Consider the following 18984-nt stretch of genomic DNA (forward strand, 5'->3'; position numbering starts at 1 on the left):
GAAACAACTATTTTCATTGCTCTTGCAGTTTTTTATCAAATAGACACAGCTGACGATGACAGAACTGATTGGATAAAGGTAAATCAAAGTATCTGGACAAAAGAGAAAAGCAAATTTACACAGAAAGTAAATTTAGATCTGACTTTTAAAACTGTTATATGCCTTAGAGCTGAAGATTGGTGTTTGAAAAAGCAAGTTTCCAGGTCAACCATGTAGATTATGCTGCATTAAAAAGGGATTTGTTCCAAACTAAGAGCTTCCCAAAGCCGCCCTGCTGCTCTTTAGTGATAACATTCCATCAGAACAAATTCTGTTCTTTCTGGAATGAAATGGATGCTGCCTTCTCATAAATACATCACAACTGCACATTAGCATTGACAAAATGTTACTGTAATTGTGGCCAATTTCTTAGATCAGATCTGCTTAACCCAGTGGGGCCCAGGCTGGAGCCTGAGCAGCACGTCCTGGTGTCAAGGGAAATGTTCAAGACAACAAAATGTGTTTATAAAATGTGTTTAAAGCACTTGACAGGAGGGAGATTATTTATTAGATGACAGAGATAAAGCACAACTAGTTTAAATATTTTCCTAGCCTTCTAGTTATTCTTGAAGTATTTTCTAGTTTAAATATTTTCTAATATTTTTCCAGTGCTCAGTAGTACAATTGTGTTACTCTGGAGCACGCATTTCTCACTAAGATTCCAAAGTCAGGAGTTTCTAAATGCAAATGAAAAGGTGCTTCAGAGAGCACACAATCTGGAGGAGAAAGAGTCAGCAAAACATGTTTTAAAAATCCTTTTCTGGACAATGCTCTGCCTGGTGACAAAGGCCAAGAGAAGTCTCCTGCTGTGAGCTGACACGGACACCACAAAACTCAGAGACAACTGGAAGGATTTACACTTTCAGCTCTGCATTTCAGATAAAATAATAAAGATAATTACTCTGTGTTTTCTTCTGGCCTTTAGAGGCACATGGGAATGAAGCTGGGGCTCCTCACCAAACCCACCTGCTCAGTGACCCTCACCCAGCACCCATGGGTGCCCTGGAACTGCTGCTGCTGCTGCTGCTTGGAAAATGATGCCGAGGGCTGGGGCAGTGATCCTGGCCAGCTGCAGCTCCTCTGACAAACACACTGAGAGCCACAGGCATTCCAGAGCCATGGATAATACAGCAGTGACTGATCTCCTCAGCTGCATCACCAGCTCGGTGGCTTTGAAGCTGATAAACTTGTGATTCATGTCATTCCAATGCTCCTGCACAAAGCACTCCTCAACTTTAACACTTCCTAGTCCCAGTTACAGCAACTGGAGCTGCTCTTTTCAAGTGAGTGAGGGCAAGAAAGTGAATGAGAAGAGGAAAAAGGAAGATCCCTTTCCCAGTGCAAAGGGCTTTCTGCAGCACAGGCTGAATGCAGCATCTGTTGCAAGCATCTGTTTAAAGCAGGGAGGAAATGGCACTTCTGCCACATCCTTCCTAGATGGAAATCACAACTAGTTCTAAGTACCAATCCTAGGGATTTACAACAGATTTCCATCAATTTGGGTGTCTAAGAATGTCTGAATTCTGATAATGGGAGTGTTTCTGCAACTGAGCTTCTTACAAAATGGGTCATTGAAATGGGAAAATGCTGGATTTTCTTCTGTCCAATCCTAGGGGAGCTCACATTTCATTTTTACAGAATCACAGAATGGTTTGGGTTGGAAGGGACCTTAAAGACCATATTGTCCAACCCCTCTGCCATGGGCAGGGACACTTTCCACTGGAGCAGGTGGCTCAGAGCCCACTCCAGCCTCTCCTGCTACCTGGGATAACCACTGGGACACAACATGCAGGAAATAACAGCATGAGATCCTCCCTGTGACAATTTGGGCAATAGATTTGATGTTGTTGTAGGGATAAAATGTGACTGACAGGAACACACACAGAGTCACACACACTCTGTGTGTGCACAGGTCTGACAAAACAAAGCTCAGACACAGAGAGCCACCATGGAATCACTGAGGTGGGAAAAGACCTCCAAGAGCACTGAGTCCAACCTCTGACCAATGCCCACCTTGTCCCCAGCTCAGAGCTCTGAGTGCCACCTCCAGGAGCTCCTCAGACACCTCCAGGGATGGGCACTCCAAACCTCCCTGGGCAGTTCCAAGCCCTGAGCTCCCTTTCCATGGGGAAATTCCTGCTGCTGCCCCCCCTGAGCCTCCCCTGGCCCAGCCTGAGGCCGTTCCCTCTCCTCCTGTCCCTGTTCCCGGCTGTCCCCTCCTGTCAGGAGCTGTGCAGAGCCACAAGGTCCCCCCTGATCCCCCTTTTCTCCAGGATGAGCCCTTTCCCAGCTCCCTCAGGAATTCTCCAGCCCTTTCCCAGCTCCTTTTCTCCAGTATGAGCCCCTTTTCCAGCTCTCTCACCCCTCAGATGACTCTCTAGAGCTCCACTGCCCTGTCAGGAAGGAAAACCTTTCCCTTCCTCAGGCAGTGACCTGCAGGGAATGTCAGCCCTTGGCTCCTGTGCTGTCCTGTTGCAACATCCACTCCACTCCACCAGGATCCTGCGTCCAAGATTTGTTCTTATATCATGGACTTGATGAGATGCTACCAGAGCTCCCAGGCCTTTCAGTACTTCCCTTATCTCTCTTCCATGAGCATTTCTGCCCTGTCTGGGGGCATTCACAGCTGTGCCATTGCTGATGGCTGGGATGTGCCACATGTCACCCTCCACCACCTTGCAGGATTGTCACATGTGAGGAAGAAACCCCCACAGCACAGCCTGGCCTGATCCTCCTGTGACCTGCCCAGGGGCAAGAACCCTCTGACTCCACAGCAGTGCCAGAATCAGGCTCTTCCCCAGGGAGGAATTAATTTATTCCTCTAATTCACTGATTAACTGAAATGTCACAGGTCTGGATTAAAGCAATGACCTCCACAAGGCTCAGCTTAACCTGGTGAGGAACCAAACCCTACCCTGCCACAGCTGTGTCGCTGCTTCTCTGAGCACCAGCTCAAGTCTGCCTATTCTACAACCCACAGCCCTTGTATCCCGAAATGTCAGTGGAAAAACTCAGGAGCTGAAGTTCTCACAGGTCTGAGCACACAGGGATCCCAAAACCCAGGCCCCCGAGCAGGACTTGCCTGGAGAAGAAGTGCTCTCCGATGTGGATCTCTTCCTGGAAGGGCTGCAGTTTGTGCTCTCCAGCTGCCTCTGGGAGGGCTTGTCCTGGCTGGGCAAAGTGCCTGCAAGGCAGAGCAGGAAAGGCACAAAAAACATCATTTCAGTCTGGCTGTGCCAGTACAACACTAGAGGTTACTGTGGTGTGGCTTCAGAACACCTGAGTGCTCCCATGAACACGGGGGAAGGAAGGGAAACACCAAGCAGGGATTTCACACAGGTCAGGGACAGAAATAAACATGCCGTGAGTAAAGCCATGTAATATTAACCAACAAAATCAGCTTGCTTGTGAAAAAAGAAAACAAAACAACCCCCCACATATTCCTACTCTCAATTGAATCCAAACTCCTTGATTTTCAGAAGAGGTTGGAAAAGACCTCTGCAGATTACCAAGATCAACCACCTTGCTCAGGGCCACCAGAATCTGTTGGGTTTTCCACCTCTCCAGTGACACAGATTCCATGATTTGCCATTCCCTCACCCTCACTGTGAACACATTTTCCTTCTGCACAAACAGAATTCCCTGAACTCCAGTGGGTCTCCTGCCACTGGGCACCACCAGGACCAGTTTTGCTCCTTTTTTCTCATTCCCTGCCGCCTGGAACATGAACACACTGGGAAGAGCTCCCTTTGTGCATCCTCTGTTCCAGGCTGGTGAATCCCAGCTCTCTCAGGGTGACAGAGGCTCCATCCCCTGCTCATTCCTGTGACCAGACTCACTGCAGCATGCCCAGGTCTCTCGTGGCCTGGGCTGGACACAGCACTCCAGTGTGGCCTCTCCAGGGTGGAGAAGAAGGGAATAACAGGTCCCTCATCCCCTGGTGATGATCTCCACAGCCCAGCCCCTGGTGCTGCTCCTCAGAAAGCCTCTCCAGCCTGTGCTGGTCCCCACGTGTGCTGGCACTGTCCCCTGCCACACCCATTGTCCCTCTCAGCCACTGTCTCACCCTTCAGGGCACTGGGAAGGAGGGGAAAAAGCACAGGAGGGATTCCTGGGAACCCTGAGTGGCTTTGTGCTGCTAATCCCATCCCTCTGTGCTGGAAGATCACCTCATTCTGGAATAGCATTCCCTTCCCCTCCTTCTCCTGGTGGTAGAACTGCTCACCAGGAACTGCAGAAAGGTGAAAAGCTAAAAAACAAAACCCCCAAGGTTTTAAAATTCTTTAGATTTGTCCCTTTGGAAGAGCATTCCCTTCCCCTCCTTCTCCTGGTGGCAGAACTGCTCACCAGGAACTGCATAAAGATGAAAAGCTAAAAAACAAAATCCTCAAGATTTTAAAATTCTTTAGATTTGTCCCTTGTCACAATAAAAACCACAAATATTTCTGCTCCAGTCCATCATGGCAAATTTGTTAAAGCCCTGGGGCTTAAGCAAGTGAGGATGATGATTATCTCCACACAGAGCAGCACTGGATTTTAGGCACCTGCAGAACACGATTCCCTCTGTGTTCTGAGCACACAGGGCTTGCTGGTACTTGCGAAATCCTTGGATGATGTCAGCAGGCAGCAGGAAGCACAATTACCATTCCCTGAGCTGAAAACAATTTTAAAAAGATACAGGAATCCCACGACTGCTGCAGGGTGAAGGGACAGGGCTGGGAATGGCAGCTCTGCTGAGAACACAAGCAAAGAACCATTTCTGGTTCTCTTTTTATTCATAAATATTTTCTTACAGTAAACTGCTTTATTTTCCTAAAACTTCAACTTATAGAGAATCCCAATTACTCTTGAAAGCAAAGGCTGTGGGAGTCGTGAAAATGTCATAGAAAAACCTGGTATTGCAGTTAAGAAAATGCTGAGATATTAAAAACTCACATCAGTGTAAAACTCCAGATAAGCAAAAATGCACATGGCACTGCGAAAGGACAATGTGCATATCCTGAAAATATTAAAATCTAGGATACAAGAAACCAGATTTTTGCTGTTTCCCTTCAAAATATGGTTCATAATGAATGAGCTCTTTCCCTCAAAGAATCCTTCAAAAGGTAACAGCAGGACACTGAAGTTCTGCCCAAAATCAAGGTCCAAAATTCCTCGTCTGGGGCTTCAGTGCCTCAAGGGAAACCCCAAGGTGTGTGATGATGGGAGAATCCCTCAAAGCACCAAACTGATTCACCAGAATCTCTGGGAAAATCTCCTTTTAGATCCTCTCTTGCCTCAAAGTCTGGAATATTTTTAATCATGGGCACTCTTAGCTCCTGATGTAATACCTGTCACTGGTGGAGGGAATGAGCAGCAGCACTTTTCCAAGGATTCCAACCTCTCAGCAGAGCAGAGGGATACAGAGGGATAGTTTTCCTTTTCGTGAAGGCTCTCCTCAACAAGGGCACCATCACAAGGCTCCTGGACACTGTTCCAGGTGCAACCCATGTTGGGACTTTCCACTATTCCAGGTGGCTCCAGCCCCAGTCGCTGCTGGGGACTGGCAGCAGGGACTGAGCAACTGTACCAGGCATTATTTGTGTTTCTTGGGCTTTATTTCCCTCTGTTCTTTTCATGCCAATTATTATTACTGTTATTATTAGCTATAATTTTATTTTAATTATTAAAGAGTTCTTATCTCAAGCCACGAGTTTCACTTTATTCTGATCTCTGCCCACCCCTGCTCTGGGTTCAGGGAGCTGCTGAGATGCCCAGGAGTTACACCCACGGCAGCTCTGTCATTCCAGGGTGAGTTCTCCTCCTGAGGAACTCCAAGATGCATTGATTTCATGAAGTCTACACTAAACAAGTACCCTGGGAGCTGGAATTGAAAATAGAAATTAAATAGCACGAGTTAGTGTTCAAAATGGGCCGTAATTCATAATAGGGAAAATAAAGAGGGAGGTTTTGAAGGCGGTGGGGACAGCCCAGTGGTGCCGGCGGTGCTGGCAGGGGGTGGCACATCCCGGGGGCTGTCACTCCGTGTGTGACACTGTGGGACACTGTGGGACACTGGGGGACACTGTGTGACACTGTGTGACACTGTGGGACACTGTGTGACACTGTGTGACACTGTGTGACACTGGGGGACACTGGGGGACACCCTGCACCCTGCTCAGCATCCCGGACACGCTCAGCCGCCCCCGTCCCACCGGGACGGGCAGAGGAGCGGCGGGGCCGCCAGGGGGCGCTGCTGCCCGCCGGTCCCGCGGGCCCGGGGCGGGAACGGGAGAAACGGGAGAGACAGGGACAGGGACAGGGACAGGGACAGGGACAGGGACAGGGACCAGGGCAGGGACAGGGACAGGGACTGGCACAGGGACAGGGACCGGGACAGGGACAGGGACCGGGACAGGGACAGGGACTGGCACAGGGACAGGGACAGGGACCGGCACAGGGACAGGGACAGGGACCGGAACCGGCACAGGAACCCCTTGAGACAGGGACCGGCACAGGGACAGGGACCCCTCTGGACAAGGATGGGCACAGGGACTGGGACTCCTCAGGACTGGGACCAGTACAGGGACCGGGACTCCTCGGGATAGGGATGGGCACAGGGACAGGGAGTGACACCTGGTCTGGGACTGCCCGGTCACCGCAGGAGCCCACAGGGCCACGCCCGGTAACACCGGCTATCCCGGGGGAAGGCACAGAACGGCACCTGCACCTCGCCCAGCCCGGGACGGCCAGAGCAGGGCCAGCCCCCGGTGTTTGCAGAGGGAACGGCAGCGGCACAGAGCGCTCGGCTGCCCCATCCCCTCCACACGGCTGATCCCGCTCTCCTCCCCACGACTGCAAGTGGAACACACCGAGGCCACGGGAACTGTGAGCAGCACATCAGAGCGCACGGCAAGGCACAGCGAGGCTGGGCTGTGATACGGCATCAGCCGGCCAAAATAACTCCTGATGTGAAGCTGCAGAAGCTCAGGAACAGCACCTGGGATGAACAGGCAGCAGTGTCCTACAAAACTCCCCCGGACAAAACACCAGAGCCTCGTGACCTGCACCAGTGTGGCTCTGCCAAGGTCACACAACAGCTCCAGCGAGGGAAGTTCCACCTTTACTTCACCTCCCGGGAAACCCCGACCTCCTCGGGAGCCCTGCCTGCAGAAACAACCAAACAAACTCCTGGGCAAACCTCTGAAAACATCTGGCATCAGCCAAGATCATAGAAAGAATTTGTTCAGCCAGTTAGGCCAGGTTTACGTTCAAAATGCTGTGGAGGTGAGGTGGATTTTCCACATGGAATACTCTGAAATAAAGCACCACAAACATTCCCTGTGGATCCCAAAATCCATTCTGGATGGGTTCCCTGATGCTGATCCCTGACTGCTTGTTGCAAGTCTGATCCAGCACCTCCCCACCACGCACTTTAACTGTATCTGGTTTTATAAATAAACAATCTTTGATGCACCAAAGGTTTTCCCTCCATCTGTGCCTTTCCTTTAATCTTCTATGATCATGGATTCAGAATCACCATTCTGTACCAAAACACACTAAAACCAAAACACCACAAAGACAACATGCAGACTGACACGGATCTAAAACCCCCAAATCTGCATTTCTCTTCCCAAGGCCTTTTTAACCAGATGTGGTTTAAGTTTTCCAAGTGGTGCAGAGCACTGGGAGCTCCTTGGGAATGAGGTGGACACTGAGCCAAACGCCAGCCTCACAAAACAGCCACGCTCCAGGCGGGAATGCACTGCCTGGAAGTGACACCCCACGCCTGAGGAATCACTCAAACCTCCTGGGGCAGGGAGCAGGCAGAGCCTTCACCAAAAAATATCTCTGCTCTTCCCCCACCTGGGGTTACTCCTCACACAAACCCACGTCACATCATTCACTGCAAATGATCAAATTCTCAAACTTCCCAGAGCTGCACAGGTTCCAATTTACTCCTCAGAGCCAAATTCAACCTGCTGAGTGACCCAGCACTTGGAATTTCTCTTTCCATCAGTGCAGGAGAAGCAATGGCTCTGCTGCCTTCTCCACACTCCACTCACCACCTCAAATAATTTCAGCACCAGCACAAAGAAATATGAATTTGTCAAAGATCCAGCTGCTTCCAACTGCCCTTAAAATAATGAAGGAAAACATAAACCTCCCAAATCAAGAGAAAAACCCTGCCCAAACACAGCTGTGCAGAGCAGAAGGTGGCAGGGGGGAACAGAGCAGGAGTGTCCCACAGGAAGGAACAAGATGAGAGCCAGGAATGTCAGGAGGGATTATTCAGTCCTGGCAGCTGGTTCTTGCTCTGTGAAATATTAGTCACAAGTGGCTTTGGACAATGATTTAAACTTCAAGAGAGAACGTAGGCAAGAAAGGGAGGGAGAAGCAGCTCGGGTTTCCTTCACACACTCGAAGCAGGCAGGAGCACAAGCCACATTTGCCCTTTGCAGGTTATCTTTTCTTTTCCTTAATATTATGCAAATGACAAGTTCCTGTTCCTGCTCCTCCTGTTCCAGTTTTGCTCGAGGCTGTCAGATCCATTTCCCAACTATGAATAAATCCAAAATTTCTAGGTTTGGTCTCAGGCTTCCCCAGCATCAACCCCAGCCCTTCTGAGGTGTTGCAAGAGGCCTCAAGGCAAGGATTGAAAGCTCTGTTGTAGCAGAGATTGTCAAATAACCAAAATGGAGTTACAAAAGGAATAGGAAACATCTTCTTAAATGGAAACATTACTCACAACAGCAGCAGGAACAGCTGGCCTGAACCAAACCAACCAAACTTCAACCAAACAGAAACATGGCTTTGAAAATACCAAAAATCATGAGAAACTTTCCCTCATTTCTCTGGAAGGTTAAAATTGTATGGAAAAAGCAAAGGCTTTAGCATGAGAAAGCATCCTTAGCCTGTAAGGAAGCACGAGGAGTCTGCTGGGAGGAAGGGCAGAGTGCCGTGGTGGCTCTGGGGAAGATCCCGTGCCAGTCTGTGCTGACACTGCAGGGACAGAGCCCTTGCTGAGGGCAGGGCTGGAGCCCAGCACCAATCCCAAAGCTTTTCTCCTGCTCCAGCGTGTTTGGTACAAGAGGACCCAGCAAGACCCGAGGAAAGCAGGCCCAGCCTGAGCTCCCTTACCTGACAGTGGCTGCAGGGCCTTCTCCAGGGAGGGCACGGACTCCTTCCGGAGGGGCCGGCCCAGCGCCGCGTCCTGCCCGCTGAACAGCCCGGGGCTCTCGGGTAACTTTTTCCGTCCATTGGTGCTGCCAGAGCTGGTGACTCTGCAGCTGCCTATTGCACTTGTGAAAAGGTTTGTGTGTTCATCGCTGCTGGCTGGCTCCGAGCTGGGAGTGAACCCCCCCAGGGACAGAGCTGGGGAATTTTCGGAGCAGTCTATCTGCAGAGGCGTCTGCAAGCCCAGCGCCAAGGAATTCGACTCCGAAGGCTCTCTCCTGACCCACTGCTCATCTCTGCTTAGCAAACCCTTGGAAGGTGACAGGTGAGGACAAGACATGTGGCATCTGTGTTTCTCTTTGTGTTTGTACCTCTCGCCAACAGCCTCCTTGCCAAACCTGTAGCGCTTCAAGGACTCCAGAACCGTTCTGGAGGAGCTGTTGGCCGCGAGGGTGTCCATGGACACCTGCGGCTGCTCGGAGGAGCGGTGCTCGCGGTGCTTGTGGCGGTGCCTGTGCTTGTGCTCCAGCATCCAGCCATACGCCATCTCGGGGGGGACGCTGGGGTACGTGCTCATGGACAGCAGCGGGGTCCTGCTCGTGGTCAGGAAAGCCTCCTGGCGCAAGAGTTTATGCTTCTTCTTGTGGTATTTGGTGGGGTTGAGAAGCAGGTGGCCTGTATGCATGTAGGAAGGTGGGGGTAGTGGGGTGGTGAAAGAAGGAGAGGGTGGAGGGGGGTAAAGAGTTGGAGGGTACCTTCCATAATAACCTAATCCTATGGGAGCAGCTGCCAGGGGAGAGGGGGAGTAAGGCATGCCATAGGAGGGGTAGAACCCGGTGCTGGACAGGGGAAAGCTGAGGCTATGCATGAAAGGCATTTCTGCCATAGCTTCCCGCATTTTTGGAGGCCTGCCTCTCTTTTTCTTTAAATCAGGTTTTCTAATGTAGTGCAAAGGATCTAAAGGAAAAGTGGGGTGTGTGTAGAAACTATTGAAATTTATCCTAAAAATGGTGGGCAGCAAATCTCGGGGTATAAAATGGTGACTTCTGTGGGTTATTCTAATTTCACTTAACCGACTTATTAACTCCTCTAACTCGGCGAGGAAGTCGGGGTCCTGCCTCCCCCGGAGCTGAGGGTACTTCTTTTTCCTTTTTCGCTTCTGCCTCTTCATCTTGTCGTAGCTGAGGTAATCGTGGCTGCGGCGCTTGCACTTGTGTTTGTGCTTCTCCTTCAGGTTACTCAGCACGGTGGAGGTCTCGGGCGGGATGAGGGACACGTGGTCGAACGAGTGCCTCTTCTTCTTCTGCCCGCAGAACTTCTCGGCTCGGTCCGAGGTGCTGTTGTTGTCCGTGCCTATCCCGCTGTCGCTGGGGATGGTCTCGTCGCTGTGGGACTCGCTCACGGGGGAAGGGGTGGCCTCCTTGAGCGACGTCAGCTCGCTCAGGTGGGACGGGGAGTTGGGCAGCAGCGTCGGCGGGGACAATCTCCTCCTCCCCTTGGCTGCTTTCTTCATGGCCAGCGTCTGCACCACGCTGCCCTGCCTGGAGTGGAGGTGCAGGTAGGGCACCGAGCTGGGCTCGATGAAGCCGGCGTCGCTGCTCACGGGGCTCTGGCCCCCGCTCACGGCCGAGGACTGCGAGCAAACCGGGGACGGGAGGATCTCCGAGGGATTCGCCGCCGAGGGCAGCAGGTGGGGAAGGACTTGTCCTAGGGACGTACCAGGAGCTTGCTGGGCTGACTTCTCCAGAACTGTCAGACCGGCGGCACTGCTGGCTAAAATGCCATTCAGGACAGCTTTAGGTTTCCTCCCTCTCCTTTTTCCTATGTAAATTGTTCCTTTCTTGCTGACATTGATTTGCTGGCCTAGTTTTGAACCAAATGTGGCAGCAAGAGTTGACACGGTGTTGTGGAGCTTGGATTGCATCTTCCCTTTGGTATTTGGTTCCACTGTACTGGACAGAATCTGATTCAGAAGTTTCTTTCGCTTCAGAGTTTTCATTTTATTTATTTTTCGAATAATTGTTTTCATTAACTGCCCGTTATTTCTCTTGGCAACTTTTCTGTCTGAGTCTACTTCCAAATCACTCATGCTACAAATACTGGAGCTTTGGACTTCTTCTGGCCCTCGGAGCGGCTCCTTCCTCTCAAAGAACTCCCCGGGTCGATGCTGCTCACTTTCAGGCCCCATCTTGCTTGAGTTCTCTGTTCCAACAAAAGGTGCCACAGACAGAATAGGCGGTTTCATTTTTATCGATGACCGGATCTGCCTTTTAGGTCTCCCTCTCTTTTTAGGAAAAGCTTGTCCTGACAAGCTTTGTTTTAGAGAGGGAATTTCGACTTCAGGCTGCAGAATCGGAGGTTCTTGCTCTTCTTTTGACTGCACTGAGAAGACTTTTGATGCCGGGATCTTAAGAGTTCTTTTGGGGGGACCTTCAAGTTCTGGCATTTCCTTGGATTTAGGTCTTCCTCTCTTGGGTTTGTAAATGTCAGGTAAGAAATCATCGGATATACACAAGCTGGAGGGTTGTTTGTGAGCACTGTAGAACTTCTGAGTTTGTTTGTCAGTCTCAGCCAGCAGTGCCAGAGACTGTCCATTAGCTTCATTCAGCTTTGGCAACTGATGTTTGACAAATTCGTGCTCCACAAATGAGGACGATCCGATGTTTTTCAGGAATTTGGCCTGCTCCAAATTACTGCTCGATAGTGCACTGTATGAAATGTTTTTAAAAAGCTCTGACCTTTCTAGTTCCAGACCCTTTGGAGGTCGGCACGCACTTCTTGACACCACTTTAGTCCATCGTGGCTTCCTTCCTTTTCTTTTCTTTAAAGGTTTGGATTGCTGAGTGCTGCTCAGGTTTTTTGCTCCTTGGCAGGATTTCTCGGATGCAGCTATCGCACCGATCTTGAGGAACTGCTTGCTACCAAACAAGCTGGTGAAACTAACTACCGAAGGGGTGACAGTAGCGTGGATGCTTGTCTCAGCTGCCAAAATGGGCTTTTTCCCCGTGGGAGGACTTGTTCTAGAAGTTTCCACATAAGATGCTTTTGAATCACTCAAGTCTTTCTCAGCACCTTTAAAATCGGTGCCGAAGCTGTGGCTCAATGTCCTGTTCAGACTCAGGAGGGTGCTGTCCGAGGAGAACGGCGTTTTGCCCACTGGATCTGAAATGCCTTCCAAGAGCTCCGCCGTGGAACTTAAGTGCAACGAGTTGGACGCCAGCTGGGAGGAGGCTGTGGAGAGGCTCCTGTTCAGGGTGGGGACAGACACTGTGGGGGAAGGAGACGGGAGATTCCCCTCTCCCACCGCGCTGAACGGGGACTTGGCTGTCGACACCTCCGAGGCACCTCCTGTCCTGAAGTCTGGTGAAGTGCAATAAACGGGAGGCTGCTTCTCGTGCTTTGACGTTTCATAAATCCCTTTCTCACTGGATGAGTAGGCATCCTGTGGAACACACATTCCTTCATTGAACATCTCTTTGCCTACATCAGCGATTTCTTTCCGAATTGAAAACTTGTCCAAGATACTTTCTTTGCTCTGTCTCATAATGTGCTTCTCAAAGGTTTTGCTGGTAGTATTTTCTTTCAGTAAATCCGCAGGCTCATGGCTTTCAAGGCTACTGAGGTTTGAATTGCAAGGAAGCTTAAAGGGCTCTGAGGAGGGCACGAGGGAGTCTGCTTTCAGAGTTCCAGAGTCCTTGGTAGCCAAACCAGCCGGAGCGCTGATCCCTGCTGGCTTCTTCCCACAGTCCTTGCTGACCAATCCCACGGGACTGCTAATTCCTGGCATCTTTCTGCCAGGGTCCTTGCTAACCGGTCCCATCGGGCTGCCAATCCCTGGTGTCTTCCTTCCAGAGTCTTTGTTAACCACAACTGTGCTGTTCCCAGTCCCTGGCATCTTCCTCCCGGAATCCTTGTTCAGCATAGCTGTAGGACTATTTATTCCCAACAACTTCTTCCCAGCATCCTTGTTAACCAGTGCTGCTGGAGTGCTGATCCCTACTGGCTTCTTGAGAGGCTCCTTGTTTGTCAGTGCAGCTGGAGCGCTCATCCCTGGCAGTTTCCTCCCCACATCTTTGCTGATCAATCCCACTGCAGAGGTGGCCACGGGCTGCTTCTTCCCCGAATCCTTGTGGACTAACGCTGGTGGAGTGCTGATCCCTGGAGGCCTCTTCCCAGAGTCCTTGCTAACCAATCCAATCAAGGGGCTGATCGTTTGGGGCTTCTTCCCCGAGTCTTTGTTAACCAGTATGGCTGCACTGCCAATCCCTAATGGCTTCTTCCCTGAGTCCTTGTTCACCAAGCCAACGGCAATCCCAGAGCCTGGCACTTTCTTCACCAAATCTTTGTTCACCAACCCACTCGCGGTTATGGTTGCTGGCAGCTTCTTCCCAGAGTCTTTCACCAAACCAGCCGCAGTTCCACTTCCACTTCCGGGCTTCTTCTGCTTTGTTTTGGAAGACTTGGAAGGAGGACAAGTTGCAATAAGTTGAGCCAATTTTTCTGTGACAGTTGTTGCTCCGTTAATTTCTGTTCTATCCTTTAAGTCAGAATTATGGCTACTGATAAGAGTCGGAGGAGATGACTTTATATAATCTGTCATTTCAGAATGCAATGGGGAAACTTTCTTAGATAAAGGGGTTGTTTCTACTTGGATACCTTCTTCCACGTGTAACTCAACCGGTGCAACTTCTCCAGCTTTCTTGTAAGACTTGGAAGGGTCCTAAGAGTTAATAAACAAAAAAAGTCTTTAGGAACAGAGTACAAAGTATCACTTGGAGTAACACAGTATTTTTTTGAGTGATTAACACTTGTTCTGGTAACAGGGTTACTGTATAAACAGAGGTTTCATGATCCTATTAATTTTAAACCAAACAATAGTAATAGCAATAATTTAAATAATAAAATGCCATGATAAAATAAACACATTCAGCAAATAATAGTGATACTGATATTTAAAGCAAAATCTTAAAACAGTGGACATGCTGAGGTTTTCCTGATATTAACAAAACCCTAACTCCCTCCCAGTCCGGAAACATAAACCATTTATCTGTCCCCCAATTATTATAAATGCTCTCCAAAAATACTGTTGATGTTTATTAATAAAAACCCACTAACAACTAAGTGCTGGGCTATTTATAGTGTGAGAGAACTAGAAGAGCTCACATGGTGCTGAGCAGCAGCTGAGCAGTGCCCTGCAAGGGCTGGCACTGTCACCCTGTCCCTGCACAGCCCTGCTGGCAGCTCAGTCGTGTCCCCACAGCCCCTGCACCAACAGCTTCTCCTCCCAGCACAACACTGACAGGAAAGGAAAATAAATCAAATAAATCAAATTATTCTGTTTGAATGGGGGGTGGGCTGTGATAATGCACACACATGGAATAACTAAAACTCACACTTACTTCCAGTTCAGACCTGAAATTTATTCTGTAAAGGTTCAAATCAAAATTGCAATACCCATTACCTTCATAAGTGCTACTGAGAGCATCTCAATAAATTCATCTTTTATTTTGGAAGGACACTCTTTACATACAGTGCCCAACACATCTCTGCAGTGCAGGGGATCCGTTCACTCAAGCAGGGCTGGGAAGGGAAGGCCCTGACCCCTGAATTCTGCCCACGGTTCTGATGTCCCCATAAGAAGGACATGGAACTGCTGGAGCAAGTCCAGAGGAAGCCATGAAGTTGCTGAAGGGACTGGAGCACCTCCCCTATGGAGAAAGGCTGGGAGTGTTAGGAATGTTCAGCCTGGAGAAGAACTTTCTGTGGAGACCTCAGAGCCTTTCAAGATCTGAAGGGGCTCCAGAGAAGCTGGAGAGGAATTTTCATCAGGAACTGGAGTGACAGGACAAGGTGGGATGGCTTCAAACTGACAGAATATTTAGGTTGGATATATGAAAGAAATTCCTCCCTGTGAGGGTGGGCAGGCCCTTGCAGAGGCTGCCCAGAGAAGCTGTGGCTGCCCCTGGATCCCTGGAAGTTCCCAAGGCCAGGCTGGACAGAGCTTGGAGCACCCTGGGGTAGTGGAAGGTGTCCCTGCCCATGGCAGAGGGTGTGGAATAAGCTGGGCTTTAAGGTCCCTCCCAGCCCAAAGTCACTGTGACTCTGTGATTTCATTCCCAAATGGAAAACTTCTGGGACTCAGCAGAACAAACACCAAATACAGAGTGAAAGATATCGATGTTACAGCCGTTCATCCCTCTGCAACAAAAACTGATATGGCAATGGCCTGGCACTTCCTGCACTTGATTCCAGTCAGCATCACCCTGATCCCAGAGCTGCACCTATGGCAAACACCTCTGGATGCTGAAGGACAGCCTGGACTCCTCTGAAACAGCCAACTTTGGTGCTGATCCTGTCATGAAGGAAATATTTGCTGAGTTAGCTGCACCTGCAGGACTTGAACAGGAGGCTGCAGCCGGGATGCAGCTGCTGAGATGAGAAGGAGCTGTGTGGGTGCTGTGGGAGCTCTGCAGTGACCCCAAGGCACCCCAAACCCAGGGCTGCTCCTTCCTGCAGGGATGGGCAGGAGGGGATGGTTCTTTGTGCCCTCCCTCAGGCCTGGCACTCACATGGAAACTCCTGAGTCAGCAGGACACCGCCCCAAGCCTGCACCGCTCCCGCCGACGCTCCTGGAGCTCCTGGGGCACACTCTGAGTGCCAGGGAGTCACCAACAAATATTAAAGTGAGCAGCCTTCAGTGAGCTGCACTCTCCTTTCTATGGCCTGAAATTCTGACAGGAACTTTGGAAAAAAAATCTCCTTTGTTCAGTGGACTTCAAAAAAAATCCACCTAAACATTGAATTTAGAATTCAGCTCCTCATGCCTGTATTTGCTCAGCCATCAGAGCATCCACACTCGTCCTTCTTTCTTCTGCTCCTCCTGGGTGCTCTGTCCCTGCCACTGCTGGATGTCCAACGCCTCTTGGCAGGCTCTGCTTTTCCCAGCTCACCTCCATTTCCAAACAAAGAGCTTGGAAGTTTGAGTAGACACTTAAATAATAAATACATAACTAACAAACCCCTTCCCAACACCAGCTTTGATGTGAGCAAGATGCCAGGATTCTGAAAACAAGACTTTAGCATCAAACACAGATCCTTTGAAAGCTGAAGGCGTGTGCCCTGGAAAGCTGCTTTCTCATCTAAGGGTGAGTTTTCCAAGCACACTGAAAATTATTTCAAAGAACATGAATAGCAAAACAGAAAGCATCTAGTGAGACGTCAGACAAAACGTCAAAAAGGTCTGTAATTTTTTTCAGCATTTTTAAACCCAAAATTCTTATATGGGTTGTTTTTTAATTTTTTTTTGGCCATAGATCTACTTAATAATCAGCATGATTAACAGAAACATTTTGGAGGGAAAGTTTTAAGGACAAAATTTCATCTGGTAACTTCTAATAGAAACATCTTGAGATATTTCCTTTGGAGGAGGTTGCAGTGGCTGGAGAAACATTATTAAAAAACCTCCCAACATCAGCCACAGAGTCAACGCTGCTTCTTGCAATTTTGTGTCATTAAAAATTTCAGATTTTTGGTGGAAGAGAATTGCAGGTACTGCTGCCACTAAGGAGGATCCCACTGGAAGAGTAACAAGAGTATTGCAGATACCAAAAACAAACTGCAATCATGCACAGCCCCAAACTTCAGGAATAAAAAGGACATTTTCTGTGTGGAGACAACAGTGGAAGAACTGGACCCCACTGCTCATATACCGAGGGAATCAGGTAAATCAACTTCAGCCACCTCAGCCCAACTCTCCCAACACACACAGCCCACCCTGGGCACCCCCTGGGAAACACCCCCAGGGCTCTCCCTGGAACAAATCCCAAAATATCCCCAGGACATGCCCCAGGGACCCCCCAAACACAGGACACACCCGGGAGTCCCCCCGGGACACACATCCCAGACACATTCTCAGGACACACCTGCAGGGGACATCCCCCAGGACACCCCTTCCTTCCCCTGGGACACATCTCCCAGACCCCAGGACACCTCCCAGACCCCAGGACACATCCCAGACCCCAGGACACCTCCCAGACCCCAGGACACATCCCAGACCCCAGGACACACATCCCACACCCCAGGACACATCCCAGACCCCAGGACACATCCCAGACCCCAGGACACATCCCAGACCCCAGGACACACATCCCAGACCCCAGGACACACATCCCAGACCCCAGGACACATCCCAGACCCCAGGACACACATCCCACACCCCAGGACACATCCCAGACCCCAGGACACATCCCAGACCCCAGGACACACATCCCAGACCCCAGGACACACATCCCAGACCCCAGGACACATCCCAGACCCCAGGACACATCCCAGACCCCAGGACACCTCCCAGACCCCAGGACACATCCCAGACCCCAGGACACACATCCCACACCCCAGGACACGTCCCAGACCCCAGGACACATCCCAGACCCCAGGACACACATCCCACACCCCAGGACACACAGCCCAGACCCCAGGACACATGCCAGACCCCAGGACACATCCCAGACCCCAGGACACACAGCCCAGACCCCAGGACACATCCCAGACTCCAGGACACACATCCCACACCCCAGGACACACCTCCCAGACTCCAGGACACACATCCCACACCCCAGGACACATCCCAGACCCCAGGACACATCCCAGACCCCAGGACACACAGCCCAGACCCCAGGACACATCCCAGACCCCAGGACACCTCCCAGACCCCAGGACACACATGCCAGACCCCAGGACACCTCCCAGACCCCAGGACACATCTCCCAGACCCCAGGACACACATGCCAGACCCCAGGACACACATCCCACACCCCAGGACACCTCCCAGACCCCAGGACACATCCCAGACCCCAGGACACATCCCAGACCCCAGGACACACATGCCAGACCCCAGGACACACATCCCACACCCCAGGACACCTCCCAGACCCCAGGACACATCCCAGACCCCAGGACACACATGCCAGACCCCAGGACACACATCCCACACCCCAGGACACCTCCCAGACCCCAGGACACATCCCAGACCCCAGGACACACATGCCAGACCCCAGGACACACATCCCACACCCCAGGACACCTCCCAGACCCCAGGATACATCCCAGACCCCAGGACACATCCCACACCCCAGGACACATCCCAGACCTCAGGACACATCCCAGACCCCAGGACACCTCCCAGACCCCAGGACACCTCCCAGACCCCAGGACACATCCCACACCCCAGGACACACATCCCACACCCCAGGACACACATCCCAGACCCCAGGACAAATCCCAGACCCCAGGACACACATGCCAGACCCCAGGACACACAGCCACATCCTGCACCCAGCCCCCCGGGACACAGCCCTGGATACACCCCCTGGAGTCCCCCAGGACATCCCCTGGGACATCCTGGACACATTCCCAGGACATCCCCTGGGACATCCTGGACACATTCCCAGGACACTCCTTAGGACACCCACCCTGGGACACACCTGGGGACACCCCTCCAGGACACACTGTACAGGACACAGCCCCGCAGTGTCACAGCCTGTGGCCACGGGGTCAGGCTGACCCTCAGTCCTGCTCTCCTGGGGCAGCTGCAAACTTCCCCCTGGAAACCTCCAACTCCACAGCTGGGAAGTGGGGAACAGCCAGGATTGTCACTGCAGAGGGGACAGGAAGGTGTCCAGCTACCCTGAAACCATTCCCTGTGCCCACACAAGCGTTGTGTGAGACGTGAAGTGGAGCCCAAGTGTCCCCAGGGCTCCGGTGGAGCTCTAAAGGTGTCCCTGTCCCCTC

The 18984-nt window shown here is 51.1% G+C and overlaps 1 protein-coding gene across 2 annotated transcripts in view; it reads right to left on the reverse strand.

Moving 5' to 3' along the window:
- ASH1L (ASH1 like histone lysine methyltransferase) overlaps positions 1-18984 on the reverse strand; it is a 69468-nt gene that overhangs the window by 38037 nt on the left and 12447 nt on the right. For both annotated transcript variants that reach the window (XM_063420327.1, XM_063420326.1), the window contains exons 3-4: positions 9160-13915; positions 3122-3223 (exon numbers count right to left, since the gene is read on the reverse strand). In XM_063420327.1, the coding sequence (XP_063276397.1) occupies positions 3122-3223; positions 9160-13915 (4858 nt within the window). The remainder of the gene's footprint in view (positions 1-3121; positions 3224-9159; positions 13916-18984) is intronic.

The sequence above is a fragment of the Prinia subflava genome, chromosome 31 (genome assembly GCF_021018805.1).
Source record: "Prinia subflava isolate CZ2003 ecotype Zambia chromosome 31, Cam_Psub_1.2, whole genome shotgun sequence".
Lineage (NCBI taxonomy): Eukaryota > Metazoa > Chordata > Aves > Passeriformes > Cisticolidae > Prinia > Prinia subflava.